This window comes from Myotis lucifugus, unplaced genomic scaffold, assembly GCF_000147115.1.
Source record: "Myotis lucifugus unplaced genomic scaffold, Myoluc2.0 scaffold_220, whole genome shotgun sequence".
In the NCBI taxonomy this organism is placed as follows: domain Eukaryota; kingdom Metazoa; phylum Chordata; class Mammalia; order Chiroptera; family Vespertilionidae; genus Myotis; species Myotis lucifugus.
This window is the reverse complement of record NW_005871268.1, coordinates 1,010,053-1,026,652: the sequence shown is the minus strand read 5'-3', so window position 1 is coordinate 1,026,652 and position 16,600 is coordinate 1,010,053. Positions and strand designations below refer to the sequence as shown.

Genomic DNA, 16,600 nt, shown 5'->3' with positions numbered 1-16,600 from the left:
AGGGTGCAGGCCGGGCTGAGGGACCCCCCCCCCCCCGCATGAATTTTGTGCACTGGGCCACTAGTCCTATATAATAAAAGCCTAATATGAAAATTGTCCCCTCAACCCATAGTTCGGCCAGGGGGCAGGGCCAGCCGGCCAACTGCCAGTGGCCCCTGCCCCTGCTGTCCCTGCCCCAGCCAGCTGCAGCGGCAGGCAGCCAGGGAAGGGAGGCCCTGGCTGGCAGCTGGCAGCCAGCAGCCGGCAGCCGGCAGCCACTAGGGACCCTACCTGTGCATGAATTTTGTGCACTGGGCCTGGAGTGAAGTGATAAGAGTCTAGACTGGGTAGGTGGTAGAAGTAGCAGGAGGTGATTACTGCTCAGGAACAAATGAAAGATTTGCTTGGTGATTGATGGGCTTATTGGAGAGGTTGGAGCCAAAGATAACTGCAAGTTTTTGAGCTTGGATGCCTGAGAAAATGGTAGTACAATGGCCAAGGAGAAGGCAGTCAGGAAAAATAATGACCTGCTTAAGTTGGAAGTGTGATCAGGAAGTCTAGTAGGTATGTTCAGCAAGCAATTATAAATGATGGAGTCTGAGACCTGATGTGGTCATCAGATGTAGATTTGCAAGTTCATCCACATTATGGTCGTAGCTGAAGAGCAGACACCTGTCATTGCAGTGTTCTTTCCTAGCACCCAGCACAGCTTGGCAAGGAGCAGGCCTCACCATGCTGTTAAGCGAGAGGATGGGTGAGTGGCACCTGGAGAGAAAGTGCAGTGAGAACCACAGAGGACCCAGGTTTGAGACAACTAATAAGGGTATAGAGAGAAAGAAGATGGAAAATATTCTAATACAGTGGGGCCTTGACTTACGAGTGTCCCGACTAACGAGTTTTTTGAGATACCAGCTGTCTTTCGGCCAATTTTTTGCATTGAATTGATAGAGTAATTTGAGTTAAGGAGCTCCTTAACAAGCTCCTTAACAAGCTTGGTCTCAGAACGAATTAAACCTGTAAGTCCAGGCCCCACTGTAGTTGAAAAATACGTTAGCCACTATAAAGCTAAATAAACCCATGAATTTAGGGTTTGGAAATTTTGTCCTCTTGTTCTTCTTCAGGACTTTGGGGTGGAATCTCTTCTGTGTGCCAGGCAAATATGAGCTCATTCATTCTCCCATTATAACTGGAAGAGTGATGACTAAACAGAGACTCAGTGTAGTTGAATAAGTGACCCTAGGTCACAGGGAAAGTTGATGTCAGAACCAAGATCATGGCTCAACTCTTTGCATTCACAATAAAAATGAACTTTGGAATTACTAGTATGTGCTTACTATTCTGTAATTTGGAATGTCTAAAATATTTATTAAAAATGCGTTTTCTGCTTTAAAATTCATGTGCAGGAGGCACTCGCATGCAATTTAGAATCTGTGCTATGAATACTGTGTCATCTAATAATGATTGATTAGGTTTTCCATGTATTTGGTGTGGAGCTAAGCCCCAGGGAGACAGTGATGAGCAAAGAGACATGGTGCTTTCTCTTAGTTTGTGGACTAATTGGGGAGACAAAGGTTAAATGATTTCACAAATACACAGATAATAACATGATGAAAATGAAAGAACAGTGCTGAGGAATATGAGAGGCAATCAAAAGAGAACTACCTTATATAGGTGTGTCAGGAAAGGCCTTTTTGAGTAAGTGATCTGTAATGACAGACTATTTCCATCTCATAGAAAGAAAAGACTCAGAATTATATTTCCATGCTCTGACTTAGAAAAATAACATGATAGCAGAGTTTGTTCCTCTTTCCACAATACTCCCAAAGCAGGCTGCACATTTGTCCATCCACTCATCTGCTCATTCAGTTATCCACTCAACACATTTATTGAGCACTTACTAAGTGCCAGGAACTACTCTAGGTACCAGGCATATAACGGTGAACAGATAGGCAGGTTTCAGACCTGATGGAACTTACATTATCAGATGGTATAGGTGCAATGTGTAAAATAAAACGTGGCAGGGCACCTACAGATGGAAGTTCTCTGAGACAGAGAGTTTAATGATAGAGCTTGTTATACAAAGCTGGGGCAGGGGAGAAAAGAGCCTTTACAGCAGAGGAAAAATTACAAAGGCCCTTGGTAATGAGCTTGGCAAATGAGGAGGGCAGGAAGAAGGCCAGTGTGGTCTGAGATAAAATTGGCAGGCAGCGCCTGAACCCGAGTTTGGGTTTTATTCCTTGATAGGATACCATTTGAGGGTTAGACAAAGAGGGTGATACCATTTGATTTACATTTTGAAAACACCATTCCGGCCATGGTGTCTACAGAAAGTGAGTTGGGGCAAGAATAGGAGCAGGAGGCTGTGGGACAGCTGGTGTCCAGGCATGTGATGCAGGTGACTTGGACAGGTGGCAGCAGGTGAAATGGGCCTCTATGATAATTCTTCTTTGAATATGTTGTAATGGTCTGTTGTTATTGGTTGATACATTCATCATAGGCATTTATTGAGTACGTTTTAGTGCTTGCTGGGTAGGGGGAGGCAGAGATTCCTGAGAAAACACTGAACATATAGAGGAGGAAAAAGAGAAACAAATACACAATATATTTGGCATTAGTTAGTGAGAAGCTTGATGAAAAATGCATCAAGACATGGGAAGAGCCCGGCTGGTGTGGCTCAGTGGTCGAGTGTGGACCTAGAACCAGGAGGTCATTGTTTGATTCTTGGTCAGGGCACAGGCCTGGTTTGCAGGCTCGATCCCCAATTGGGGACATCAAGGAGGTAGCCGATCAATGATTCTCTCTCATTATTGATGTTTCTATCTCTCTTTCGCTTCCTCTCTGAAATCAATAAAAATATATTTTTAAAAAAAGACATGGGGATGCCCTGGCCTGTTTGGCTCAGTGGATAGAGTGTTGGCCTGCAGACTGAAGGGTCCCAGGTTTGATTCCGGTCAAGGGCATGTACCTTGGTTGCGGGCACATCCCCAGTTAGGGGGCGTGCAGAAGGCAGCTGATTGATGTTTCTCTCTCATCGATGTTTCTAACTCTCCATCCCTTTCCCTTCCATTCTGTAAAAAATCAATAAAATATATTTAAAAAAAAAAAAGACATGGGGAGAGAAAGCGCCATAACATCCTGGTGTGTGAAGTGACCCACATCCCGCGTGGTTCAGGGTTTGGGCTCTGGAGAAGGGGCCGCATGCAAATGACAGAGATGAGACAAGAAATAATAATTTGGAAATCGGGGGGGCCACGCGGGAGCCCATCCCAAGAGGAAGGACTCCGCCTGGGCTCAGGCCTTGCCATCCTTTTATTCAGTTTGGGATACAACTATAGCCCTTAGGCAGGCAATTTCCAGTAACAGACTATCTTATCAGTAAGGATTTACATGACTATCTGGTGGGGAAGTTGCTTCAGCTACCATTGTCTGGACTAAACAGTGGGTGCATAGCTCTGACCTTTGCCAGGGCTCAAGGATCACCAGCATTCTGGACTCCTTGTCCACACCTCTCTGCTAGAGAAGACAATAGACAGCTTCTCACACTGGTGGGTGGGGTAGGCCTCTTTTATGAGGTCATATTTGAACAGTGAGGAACACCTCACCTGGCACACGGTAGGTCCCCAAAACCTGGTTAGTGGATGTGTGCATGACTGGCAGTGAACCCCACAGAGAGAACATCTCAGGTCAGAATTCCAGAGTCACAAACTCTATTTTTAACAAAAGGATTCATTTATTCCTTTCCTTTAATCAATTGGTTCCCTGGAGAATGCATGTGTTTTTAAGAGCATTAACTGTGTCGCACTGAATTGCGGGGGGTTGAGTGAACTGGACTCTGAGAAAGTTGGCTTTAAACTTGGGGATCCACTGCCAAATCAGCAGACAAGCATCCCTGAACTCATGGTGCACATCAAAGGGGACACAGACCTGTATTTTAGGAATTCATTTTTCCACACAGCTTTTTAGGGTTTGCTCTGTTGCATAATGAAGGGGAGTGTGGTCAGGGCTTGATAGAACTTTAAAGAGAGAGAGAGAAAGCTGCCACAGTTTGTACAGTTTGCTGGTACATCAGTGACTTGGTCAGCAGAGTTCCACCCTTGTGGTAGGAATGTGAGGATTGAGGAGTTCTGGGGTCAAGCAGATCCTTTCAAATCAGCCAGGGAATGCCCTGCGCAAAGCAGGACAAGACCAGAAGCCACCCTGATACAGACTCCAAGTGCTGGGGATGTCACAGAAATGAGCAAATTGGGATTATTTTTATTATATACTAGAGGCCAGGTGCACGAAATTCGGCCTGCACCCTCTCGCAATCCGGGACCCCTTGGGGGATGTCTGACTGCCAGTTTAGGCCCGATCCCAGCAGTCAAACATCCCTCTCACAATCTGGGACCGCTGGCTCCTAACTGCTCACCTGCGTGCCTGCCTGATCACCCCTAACCACTCCGCCTGCCTGCCTCATCGCCCCTAACCACTTGCCTGCCTGCCTGATCACCCCAACTGCCTCTGCCTCAGCCCCCCTGCTGCCACAGCTTCATCCAGAAGGACATCAGGAATGACGTCTGGAAGGTCGTTTGGCTGTCCGGTCTAATTAGCACATTATGCTTTTATTATTATAGATTTTTTAATCCTCCTGAGGATATGTTTTATTTTGTTTGTTTTGTGTTTTTTTAAACTATGTTTTTATAGAGAGAAAGGAAGGGAGACAGATAGTGAGATAGAAATATCGATGAGAGAGAAACATCAATTGGCTGCCTTCCACACATCCATCCCCTCCTGGGAATCGAGCCTGTAACCTGGGCATGTGCCCTGACCAGGAATCGAACCTGCCACCTTTTGGTGTATGGGACAACACTCCTACCAACTAAGCAACTCAGCCAGGGCAATTGTGAATATTTTTAAGTTGTGGACCTAACCTTGAAAACAAAAGGAAGATTTAAGTGAATTGTCTTAAGTTTTATAACGTTTGAAAAATAAACCCATCAGCAAAAGTCTGTTCTCTGTGAGGCAACTCCGCGTAGAATCAGAGCGCCCTCTAGTGGGAGAGGTGCAAAAACGTATTTGAAAGTTACAGCCGAAGACTCTTTTTCTTATGACCATATGGCTAATACATCTTGTGATCAATAATTTACAGATTAAGACAGTATAATTGTTAAGGTTTTGATTTAAAAGACATCCACATGATTATCCACATATCACAAAGTCACTGTGAAGCAAGAAAAGTTCCACATGCTCCTAAAACTCCGTTTACCTGGTGGAGAAACTGAGTCCAGTGTGAATGGGAGGGCTTCTCACACTTGCTCTCACCAGACGCTCAAGTGAGAGCAGCAGCACCTGAGTCCTGTCCAGTTCCTGCTCTTCAAGTCCTCCTCCCAGGTGCGTCCCTGAGACACAGGTGGCTGCTCCAATAGGCAAAACCCTCACAGAATTATTTAAACTTGTTGTTTTATGACAGGTTTTCAAGGGGGCTGGAAATGAGTTTCTGTAGTAATGAAATAAACCTGAGCTGTTTGGGTTTTGTTGGACATTGCTTTGGGAACTACTTAAAAATCCCAGTTTCAGTAGAGTGAGGGTGATGGAAGGGCTCTTATTCCCCCCGCCCCAAATATGTTTTTTTTTTTTTTTATTTCAGAGAGAGGAAGGGAGAGGGAGAGAGTTAGAAACATCAATTCTGAGAGAGAATCATTGATGGGTTGCCTCCTGCACACCCTCCACTGGGGGTGAAGCCCGAAACCCAGACATGTGCCCTGACTGGGTATGGAACCATGACCTCCTAGTTCATGGGTCAACACTCAACCACTGAGCCACACCAGCCAGGCTCTTGATAGTGTTTTGCTAGTTTGAGCTAGAACTTTGCTATTCCTGTCAGATAAGCTGAGATGAGTGTGAGGCAAAAGGCAGGACAGTGGTTTAAGTATCACTGAGGTCAAGTTTTTGCATAGGACATGCTGTAAAATAGACTGCTTCTTGATCCCTTCCACTGTGTCACTTCCAGGTGGCTTTTTTTAGGGAACCATACAACATAATAGCTGTTTCTAGTGCCTTGGCATCAAGCAGCTCCTGTGTAACAGAAAAATCAGACCTGGGTAATCTTGAGAAATTGAGTTCCTTTATTATCTATAAAGTGATGACCATGATATCTATCTATAAATATTTGTGTTAATGGGTATTTAGCACATAAGAGCTACTCGATAGCATTGTTCATCACCTGGCACAGCTGTTGTGAGATGGCAAAACTCCCCTATTCACTCTGCTCCCAAAATAGCAATGACTATCTATGTGCCCAATTAGCCACAGGTGGACATCCCCAAAAGAAGGAAAATTTTCTTCTTCATCTCTCTCTCTCTCTCTCGCCCCCCCCAAATATATCTCTCCATATGTATGTATATAATTATATATTTTTTATATTAACACTTTAGGTGAATCAACATTTTTAAAAGGATAAGCATTTAAATTATTAACCAGTCTTCTAATTACAAAACAATTTTTCCCTTGTTCTCAGTTTTTGTTCTACAAAGTGCCTGGTGATTAGTCATTACTCAGTAATGAATGCATGAGCAACAGTTTCCAAAGTCGTGCCCTATATATTTATTGGAATCAACTATTCTTTCTTGATGATCCACAATCACCCTTCTGAGTGTCACTACCAGAGATGTGGTAAAGCAGAATTTTCAGAACATTCAACAAGAGAATTTTTAAAATTATATAACCCCTAGGCATTCCATTTCAGGATGGGGCTCTGCTTCCCCATTGTTATACCTGTCTGTGAACAAGACTGTTCCCAGAGAGCTGTAGAACCTGTTGAACCAAGACCCAAAGTTTCTCATTCACAAGGCTTCATTTTAGTCCCTGAAAGTTCCACAGCATCTCTGAATGTTCCCATAGGCTTGCTAGAGGGGTTACTCCTTTCATTCAAGGCTTTTACAGTTTTTAAATCTTGGGATGAATAGATATAGTTGGAAATAGACTGGAATATGAGACCTGGCTGATAGTTTCAGAATATCCTCTATAATCATATTATCTATTTCATCTGCCAGGCAATTTATGGCCTTTTGAGAGAGAATCATTGAAGAAAAGAAAAGGAATAAAAACACACCACAACTCTGGTAGCAGTTAATTCAATGATTAAATGGAAACTGTATGTTTAAATTGCAGTTTGAATAGGAAATTAAATTATGCAAAAAAGTGTTATAGATTCAGACAAATTTTATACTGTTAATAAATCTATGCATAATTCATTTTCTTGTAGGCTGTGACAAAATAGCATAAATAACTTCATCTGTAAGGCTGTGAATTTTGCTGTTCTTAATTGGGTGATGGCTAAAACTATTTAAATACTTTTGAATGACTGAATATATAAATGCTTAAAATGAGCAGTTATAATAGTTTTCCAGGCAGATTTGTTTATTTAATATTGCTACATTTATTTTTAGATACTAGCATAGTACAAATATTGCATAAAGATTGCACCCAATATGTGTGTTTGATAGGATTTTAAGAAAAATATATGATTTCTTTGCTCTTATAGAAAGCACTCTGATGCTCATTGAATGAATACTATGTCAGGCACAGTACCAGTTACTTTATAAACTGGACCACTTTATTCTTATTATAGACCTAAAGGCAGGTACATTAACCCCATTTAACTGATGAGGAGACAGGCCAAACAAGGGAGGAACTAGCCCAAGTTCACATAGATGATCACTGGCAGAGCAGTGGCTCTGAGCCAGGTATTTTGGGTTTCTAAAACTTACTTTTTTTTCCTCCATTACCTGCAGCTTCACACTCTACACACTCAGGTAAGTGTAGCACCTGAGCATCTGAGAGTCAAGGCTGTCTTGTTAGGAGGGAGTCTCTTGCTGTAGCAATGGCCACACAGTAGCTGAGATCAGCACAGCTGCCCCTTGAACACTCACAGTAACCACCACTGTAGTGGCTATTACGTGGCTCCACAGTAGCCATACTTGGGCCAGTGACAGGAGCCGCTGAAACTCAACCCCACCTTTCTGCTGAGGAACCCACTTTGCAGATGCAAGGTCTTCATTTCCAGAAGTATTCGGGGACTAGAGGCAACCACTGGAGGTGTGATCATGGGTGCTGCCTTTCAGAAATGTGGACGTGTGGTCTTGAACTGCTGGGGTCTATGTTGCACTGGATTTGCAATTCATAGAGACCATTGCAGTCACCAACAGATGAGTAAATATTGGAGATTTCTACAAGCGCAGTGTATGTCTCTTCAAATGACTATCTCTATACATTCACAGTGACAACTAGTTAAGAAGGTATTTCTTTGACTTGATTCTTGGGATCCTCTAGTCTGCTGTTGGATCTCTGTATATTATTCTTTATTTCAGTCAGTGTATGCTTAATTTCTAATTGGTCCTTTTTCATATCCTTGAGGGTCTCACTATATTTCTCGGAGGTCTCTAGAAGATTCTTGAGTAACCTTATAACCATGGTTTTGAACTCTATATCCAGTAGTTTGCTTTCCTCCATTTCTTTCGTTTGTGACATGCTTCTTTGTCTCCCCGTTTGGGCTGCTTCCCTGTGTTGATAGAGTGGCTTTGTGTGCTAGGTGTCCTATAGGGCCCAGTGGCTCAGCCCCCCCTAATCACCTGAGGTAGACACTCTTGGTGCACCCCTTTGTGGGCTGTATGCACAGTCTTGTTGTAGTTAAGCCTTGATTGCTGTTGGTATCACTGGGAGGAATTGACCTCCAGGCCAATTGGCTGTGAGGACCAGTTGTGTCTACAATGGGAGAACTTCGGTGCTGGAGACACCCTTATGGGGTAGGAGTTGCTTCAGTGGGACTTTGGCACTCACTGAGTCTGCCCAGGTTTTTAGGCAAAGAAAGGCCAGGCCATTCATATGCAAAAGCCTCTGTGCACAGCTTGGGTGGGGTTATAAATTGGGTGGGGCGGGGTCTCGGGGAATCACCAGGGTGGAGCAAACCACAATGGCTGCCAGTCTGCTCTGCCTCGGATAGGTCCCGGGGTCTATGTCCCTGTAGGAACAATAACCGCTGCAAGCACCTCTGTGAGAAAGCCGCACTCACATTCCAGCCCGATGCCAGACAGTCCAGTTTCTCTCCGTATGAGTCTGGGTCCCCAAATTCTCACCCAGAACTGGAGTTCAGAGCAGTCGGGAGCTTGTATCTCCCTCCTGATTGAAAAAGACAACAGCGTACCCAGCTGCCAGCCCCTTTCCCATGTGCCTCTGTACCTCTGCACTTCCACACCTCTGCACCTCCTACCGGACTCAATGCACTTTTCTCTTTCCTTCCAGTTGTAGAATTTCCACTCAGCCAGCCTTCCCGTGGTTCTGGATGATATTCGTTTTGTTTTTTAGTTATAGTTTTAATGTGGTTGTGCACGGCAGCAAGTTCAGGTGTTTACCTATGCCGCCATCTTGGTTCTCAAGAAGGTATTTCTTAATTAACTGATCAAACTGAGGATTGTCCCTATTCCTCATTTAATAGGTAGCTGCTGATTCTTCAGAAAGCACAGGAGGGAGGGGATGGTTAGGGCAGAGGGCCTGCTGTGCTCTTTGCTGGGGGCGTGACCTTGGACAAGGCTTACTTCCTAAGCCTCCTTTTTCCTCTTTACAATGGGTGACAATAGTACCTGTTTCATAGGGGTATGAAGATTGAGTGACTTAATTTTATAGAATACATGGTAATATTAACTAATCAACAATCATTATTTTTCTTCTTCTTCCTCTCCCAGACCCTTCTTTTGCCACTAAAAAGAGTTAATTGTAGGTATTAAAATGGACTGAAGCAGAATCAGTGCAATGCATCCATCTCTGGCCCCTGCCCTATTTACCTAATGCCTACTTAATGACTTTTTTTTCCCCACTAGGAATCACTTTGGGAGTTCATTAGCCAATAATAAGGGTCTAATCTTTTGCCACTTAGGGAAATGATCGCCAATCTAAGTCAACTGTAGGATCCAGCGACAACTCATCTCCTCAGCCCCCAAAGAGGAAAGGGAAAAAAGAGGATGTGAATTTAGAAAAACCCACAAAAGGAAAACAAAATCTAAAGTTAAAGAACTCACCACAACCAATTCCAGACAGTGGTAAGTTTGTTGTTGTTATTATATTGTTGTTATTATTTTTATGTTAAGGCTGTGATACAATTTTAATGCTTAAATAGGTCTATTTGTTCCTCTGGGCACACAGAAGATATTCCTACTTGTCATACATGAGTTTTCACAGAAGACCATGTGTATGTGAGAGATGCTGCTTTTCAGGATTAATTCCTATTTGTAATTAGAGGTTGTGCTACAAAGGAATGTGTTTTGAGATGAAACATTTCTATTGCAATCTTACAAAACGAAGTTGTAACATCCTGTGTTTCTACTGAAAATGCTTAATTAACATTTTTTTACCAACTGCTACTGACATTGGTGTCTCTTGTGTGTCTACAACCTTTGTTCACAATCATTATGAATTACCTTTACACTCCCTTCCCCCCAAAAAAAGTTTTACTAATTTTGCTGATATCCAAGAGAACACATAAAACTTTACCAATAAACAATATATACCAAAATTAGTTATGTATCTTACATTACCAGTCAAGAGCTTGTCTAAATAATTTTTTAAAAATTTGTATTAAGACAAAATTTCAGGATAAAAGTGTGATGAACTAAGGACATATGCCATCAGAATTGTGGATTTTCCCATTAGGTTTTTGTGACAACAGGCTGTTATGGGTTTCATTACAAGCGCGTTCTCAGTGGGGTGAGCACATGACAGTGAAATGATGCTGTGGCAGAGGGCTTCTGGGATACAGCCTAGCAGAGTGACTGCTTCTCCTTCCTCCTGGGATCCATCCACACACACCTCAGGGGGACACACTGGGGTGCCTAGGAAGAGGATGGATGCGATAAGGTTTCAGATGTGTGGCCAGAGCTTATTTTCTTGCCTAAGAGCTCCAGCTCATTTCAGAGTCTATATGAAGATTAACGCTGAAGTTACAGCTAAGGTGGGCTTCACAATTGAAGAGACAGCATGAAATCCTGTGAGGGTTTAGAGAATACTGCACAGATGAGTACAGAATTAAAAGGAAGATGTGTTGAGACTAAGTTAAATGAACAGGCTAAATGAATGAGCTAATTACAGAGAGAAGAAAGAGTAGAGGGTGTTTAAATCTTCAAAGGTTGAAATGATGGAGATTAGCTGGAAGCCGAGTGTTCTAAATTCTTGTTCTAGTTCTGCTGTTGACCCTGGACAAGTCACTTAACATTTCTGGGCCCCATTAGCCATCTGCAAAGTGTGGGTTCATATTAAGATTTAACCTTAAAGTTTTGCTTATCTTTAAGTTTGTGAAATCCTTTTCAGTGACCATGAAACAGGGATGCCAGTGTGAAATTCAGCCAACAAATGTTTATTGAATGCTTATTGTATTAGCAGACACCAAAAGAAAAAAAGCTAGCCATACCTTGAGCATTAAAAGTATTTTAGTTTAATCAATGTATACTAGATAATGAAGCTCCCAAGGCCATGGGCTATGTCTTTTTTTAAAAAAAAGTTTTTTTTATTGATTTCAGAGAAGAAGGGAGAGGGAGAGAGAGAAATAGAAACATCAATGATGAGAGAGAATCATTGATCGTCTGCCTCTTGCATGCCCCCTATGGGAGATCAAGCCCACAACCCAGGCATGTGCCCTTGGCTGGAATTGAACCTGGGACCCTTCAGTCCGCAGGCCAACTCTCTATCCACTGAGCCAAACCGGCTAGGGCTGGGTTGTCTTACTAGTTTATTTTTTTAATCCCCAACAACTTGCACATATCTTATGGATATGAGACACTTAATAAATACTGAGAAATGAGTGATGGAAGTTACAAAATAGAGAAATCTTTGTAATACTTTAAAACTCACTAAGGAACAGGACCCATTTTAAACTTTTCATGAATTATTTTATATTAAAGGCTTTTTAATAAAATGTTACTTGCTTATTTTCTGTGAGGCTCTTATTAGTTCTTAAAGATCTCAACTCCTACTTCCAATATGTTTTTTAAAGTCTTTAGATTTAGTAGTTGTCCCTCAGAAGAAAGGGAAGCATCATCTTGTCAGGTATCTCATTTGTAGAAATTTGGGGACACAAGATGCTGTATCAATATTTCCCTCTTTCACAGGAAAGTAACTTTTATTAAAAAGTTGAATTACCAGTACTTTTGCTTTTGTGAAAATCCACAAACAGTTTTCAACAAAAATTGTATCTTTGGGGATGAAAATAACAAAAATATATTGAATATTGAAGCAAGTCATATTTTAAATGTGCTAAGAAATGATAGAATCAATGAACAAAATGAGTACAGAGGGGCCTTGATTTAGGAGTTTAATTTGTTCCAAGACCGAGCTCGTTAAGGAGCTCGTTAAGGAGCTCATTAACTCAAATTACTCTATCAACTCAATGCAAAAAATTGGCCGAGAGACAGCTGGTATCTTAAAAAACTTGTTAGTCGGGACACTCGTAAGTCAAGGCCCCACTGTACTTTACCTAAAAGATTAAAACTTTTGAAAAGAACCAAAAAGAAATTCTGGACATGAAGGACTCAATAAAAGAAACCAAGAATGAACTAGTGAGCACAGGAAATAGAGCTGACCAGACGGAGGAAAGAATTAGTGATATCTAAGATAGAAACCTAAAAATGACATAGAGGGAAGAGTGAAACTTGAGTATACAGAAAATGAAAGAACTCTCCAAGAACTATGACTCCATCAGAAAGAGCAATCTATATTAATAAAAGGGAAATGTGCTAATTAGACAGGGAGACCTTCTGGATGTCATTCCAGACAAAGTCATGGTGGTGGGGCCGAGGCAGAGGTGGTTAGGGGTGATCAGGCCAAAAGGGGAGGGCAGTTGGGGGTGATCAGGCTGGCGGGGGGCAGTTGGGGATGAGGAGGCTGGCAGGGGGGCCAGTTGGGGGCAAGCAGATCAGCAGTGGGGGGAAGTTGGGGATGATAAGGCTGGTGGGGGGGAGCAGTTGGGGATGAGCAGGCCAGCAGGGGGGGCAGTTGAGGGCGATCAGGCTGGCAGGAGGGCAGTTGGGAGCAAGCAGGCCAGCAGGCAAAGTGGTTAGGGGTGGCCAGGCAGACAGGCAGGTGAGTTGTTAGGAGCCAGTGGTCCCAGATTGCAAGAGGGATGTCCGACTGCCAGTTTAGGCCCGATCCCTAAACCGGCAGTCAGACATCCCCCAAGGGCCCAGATTGGAGAGGGTGCAGGTCAGGCTGAGGGATTACCCCCCCCCCATGCATGAATTTTGTGCACTGGGCTACTAGTCTATTTATATAAAAACCCTGGGTATAACATCACGACCCGAGGCTGGACTAACCAGAAGGAAGTCAGTCCTGCAGGGGTTGTCTTGGAAATGGCCGCACCCTCCCCGAACTGTTTCCCAGAGCTGTTTCTGGTAAGGGTGAGGTTTGAGGCAGGAACCCACCCTCGGAGCGTGGAGGCATATCTTTATAAAGTGTGCCGTGCCAGCACGGCCAAGGGTGAACCTGAGTGGGGGCGGCTGAAAGGCTTAGAAAAGACAGACAAGAGAATGAAAGCTGGGTCTCGGTGGGACGCTGCTTCTCTGAGAGACAGTGACCACAGCCACAGCTGTGTCTTTATTTTATAGCAGATGCCACGAGGCAAAGTAAGGGCGTGATCAAGATGTTTACAACATTCTCCTGGGTTTCAATCCTACTCAACTACATGCACCTGGACTCTATCAAGCCTACATCACTCAGGCATGTGGGGCCACGTGTTTGGACCATAGGTTCAAGCTTACAACTATAACTGTTGGCTATAATTGTGCTGGGAGGGCCCTGCCCTCCAAGCTGGGACTTGCACTTGGCATGAGAGGACTGTGCCCTCTCATCAGTCCAAGGCTTGAACCTGTCCAAAATACTGTAGCAGCTCCGCACAATAAAGTTTTAATACATTATATTAGAGGTTGTGAGGGTACTGTTTTACCCACAGCATCTACAGGAATTGCTGCAAATTTACTTCTCGGTGGAAGAACCTTTCATTCCCAATATAAATGACCAATTCCATTAAATAAAACTTCAATTTCTAGACTCGATATAAACAGTGAAGTTGCTGAAACTATTAAAAAGGCCCAACTTTTCATATTGATGAATGCATCATGGCATCCAGTCATGCTATAAACGCCATAGACAGATTACTAAGAGAAATTATGAATTTGAATGTTGTATTTGGTGGGAAAGTTCTCCTTCTTGGAGGATATTTTCGACAATGTTTCAGTATTATACCACATGCTATGGGATCGGCCATAGTACAAATGAGTTTAAAGTACTGTAATGTTTGGGGATGTTTCAGAAAGTTGTCTCTTACAACAAATATGAGATCCAAGGATTCTGCTTATAGTGAATAGTTAGTAAAACTTGGAGATGGCAAACTTGATAGCAGTTTTCATTTAGGAATGGATATTATTGAAATCCCCTGTGAAATGATTTGTAATGGATCTATTATTGAAGCGACCTTTGGAAATACTATATCTATAGATAATGTTAAAAATATATCTAAACATGCAATTCTTTGTCCAAAAAATGAGCAAGTTCAAAAATTAAATGTAGAAATTTTGAATATACTCGAAGGAGATTTTCACACATATTTGAGTAATGATTCCATTGATTCCACAGATGATGCTGAAAAGGAAAATTTTCCCACCGAATTTCTTAATAGTATTACTCCTTCGGGAATGCTGTGTCATAAATTAAAATTGAAAGTGGGTGCAATCATCATGCTATTGAGAAGTCTTAATAGTAAATGGAGTCTTTGAAATGTCACCAGATTTATTATCAAAAGATTATGACCTAACATTATTGAAGCTGAAGTATTAACAGGATCTGCAGAGGGAAAGGTTGCTCTGATTCCAAGAATTGATTTGTCCCCATCTGACACTGGCCTCCCACTTAAATTAATTCGACGATAGTTTCCCATGATGCCAGCATTTGTGATGACTATTAATAAATCACAAGGACAAACTTGAGACAGAGTAGGAATATTTCTACCTGAACCCGTTTTTGCACATGGTCAGTTATATGTTGCTTTCTCTCGAGTTTGAAGAGCATGTGATGTTATAGTTAAAGTTGTAAATACTTCATCACAAGGGAAATTAGTCAAGCACTCTGAAAGTGTTTTCACTCTTAATGTGGTGTACAGGGAGATATTAGAATAAGTTTAATCACTTTATCAGTCGTTTGCATCACTGCTATTTTTATATCATGTTTTTGTTGTTCTTATATCATGTTTTTGTTGTTTTCATATCATGTTTTTGTTGTTTTTATATCATGCCTCTGTTGTTATAGCCTTTTGATACTGTTTATTTATTAATAAATTTATATATTATTTTCATATACATTTTACTAATTTCCTTTCATCTCTGACACTTCTATTATAGAGAAAGGGCAAATAGCAATATTAAAATATTTCTGCTAATTAATTCCCTTTTAATGTGCACGAATTTCGTGCACCAGGCTACTAGTATAAGAATAATAGGCATACCAGAAGATGAAGAGCGGTAGAAAGGAATGGAGAGCCTATGCTGGCTCAAGGATTCTCTTGTTTTTAGAGAATCCTGCTGGATATATCATTCTTGCCTGGTAATTCCTCTCTTTCAGTAGTTTGAATATTTGGTTTCACTCTCTTCAGCTTGTAGAGTTTCTCCTGAGAAGTTCGTTGATAAGCTAATGGGCTTTCCTTTATAGGTTACGTTCTTCTTTTCTCTGGCTGCCTTGAATATTCTTTCTTTGTCATTAATTTTTGATAGTTTTAATACAGTGTGCCTTGGAGAAGGCCTTTTTGGATTGAGATAATTAGGTGTTCTGATTGTTTCTTGGATTCAAGGATCCAACTCTTCGCATAGGTTTGGTAAGGTCTCGTCAACTCTCTGTTTGAATAGGCTCTCTGTTCCCTTCTACCTCTCTTTATCTTCTGGTATGCCTATTATTCTTATATTGCTCTTTCTGATGGAGTCATAGTTCTTGCAGAATTCTTTCATTTTCTTTATACTCAAGTTTCTCTCTTCTTCCCTCTGCATCATTTTTAGATTTCTATCTTTGATATCACTAATTCTTTCCTCTATCTGGTAAGCTCTATTTCTTATGCTCCCTAGCTCATTCTTGATCTCTTTTATTGAGTCCTCATCTCTAGAATTTCTGTTTTGGTTCTTTTTTAATGTTTAATCTTTTTGGTAAAGTATTCAGTTTGTTCACTGATTTTTTTTTCCTCTCTGAGCTCATTAAATTGTCTGTCTGTGTTTTCTTGCATCTTGTTGAGTTTTTTTTCAGAACTGCAATGTTGTAGTCTATCATTTAAGTCATGTATTTCCATGTCTCTAAATTTGTTTTCTGGAACATTTTCTTTCTGAGCTGCCTTGCTATCTTGATTATTCATGGTGCTTGATGTATTCTTTTTCTGTCTAGGCATCTTTGTATAAGTGGTACTTCTCTAATAGATTGATAATTACAAATCTTTCTATTGTTTTCCAGTAGGTGGTGCTGAATCATAAAGTTTTTGTTTGTTTGCTTGCTTGTTTGTTTAGTTCTCTTGCACTTCTCTGGCTTTTCAGATCTCCCTGGGATGGCGGAAAGTGGCCTGTGCTCCCTG

At 41.8% G+C, this 16,600-nt stretch overlaps 1 protein-coding gene across 1 annotated transcript in view; it reads left to right on the top strand.

Annotated features, from left to right (window-relative positions):
• DCDC2 (doublecortin domain containing 2) overlaps nucleotides 1-16,600 on the top strand; it is a 182,046-nt gene that overhangs the window by 71,584 nt on the left and 93,862 nt on the right. The window contains exon 7 of the mRNA XM_023761848.1: nucleotides 9,890-10,052. Within this exon, the coding sequence (XP_023617616.1) occupies nucleotides 9,890-10,052 (163 nt within the window). The remainder of the gene's footprint in view (nucleotides 1-9,889; nucleotides 10,053-16,600) is intronic.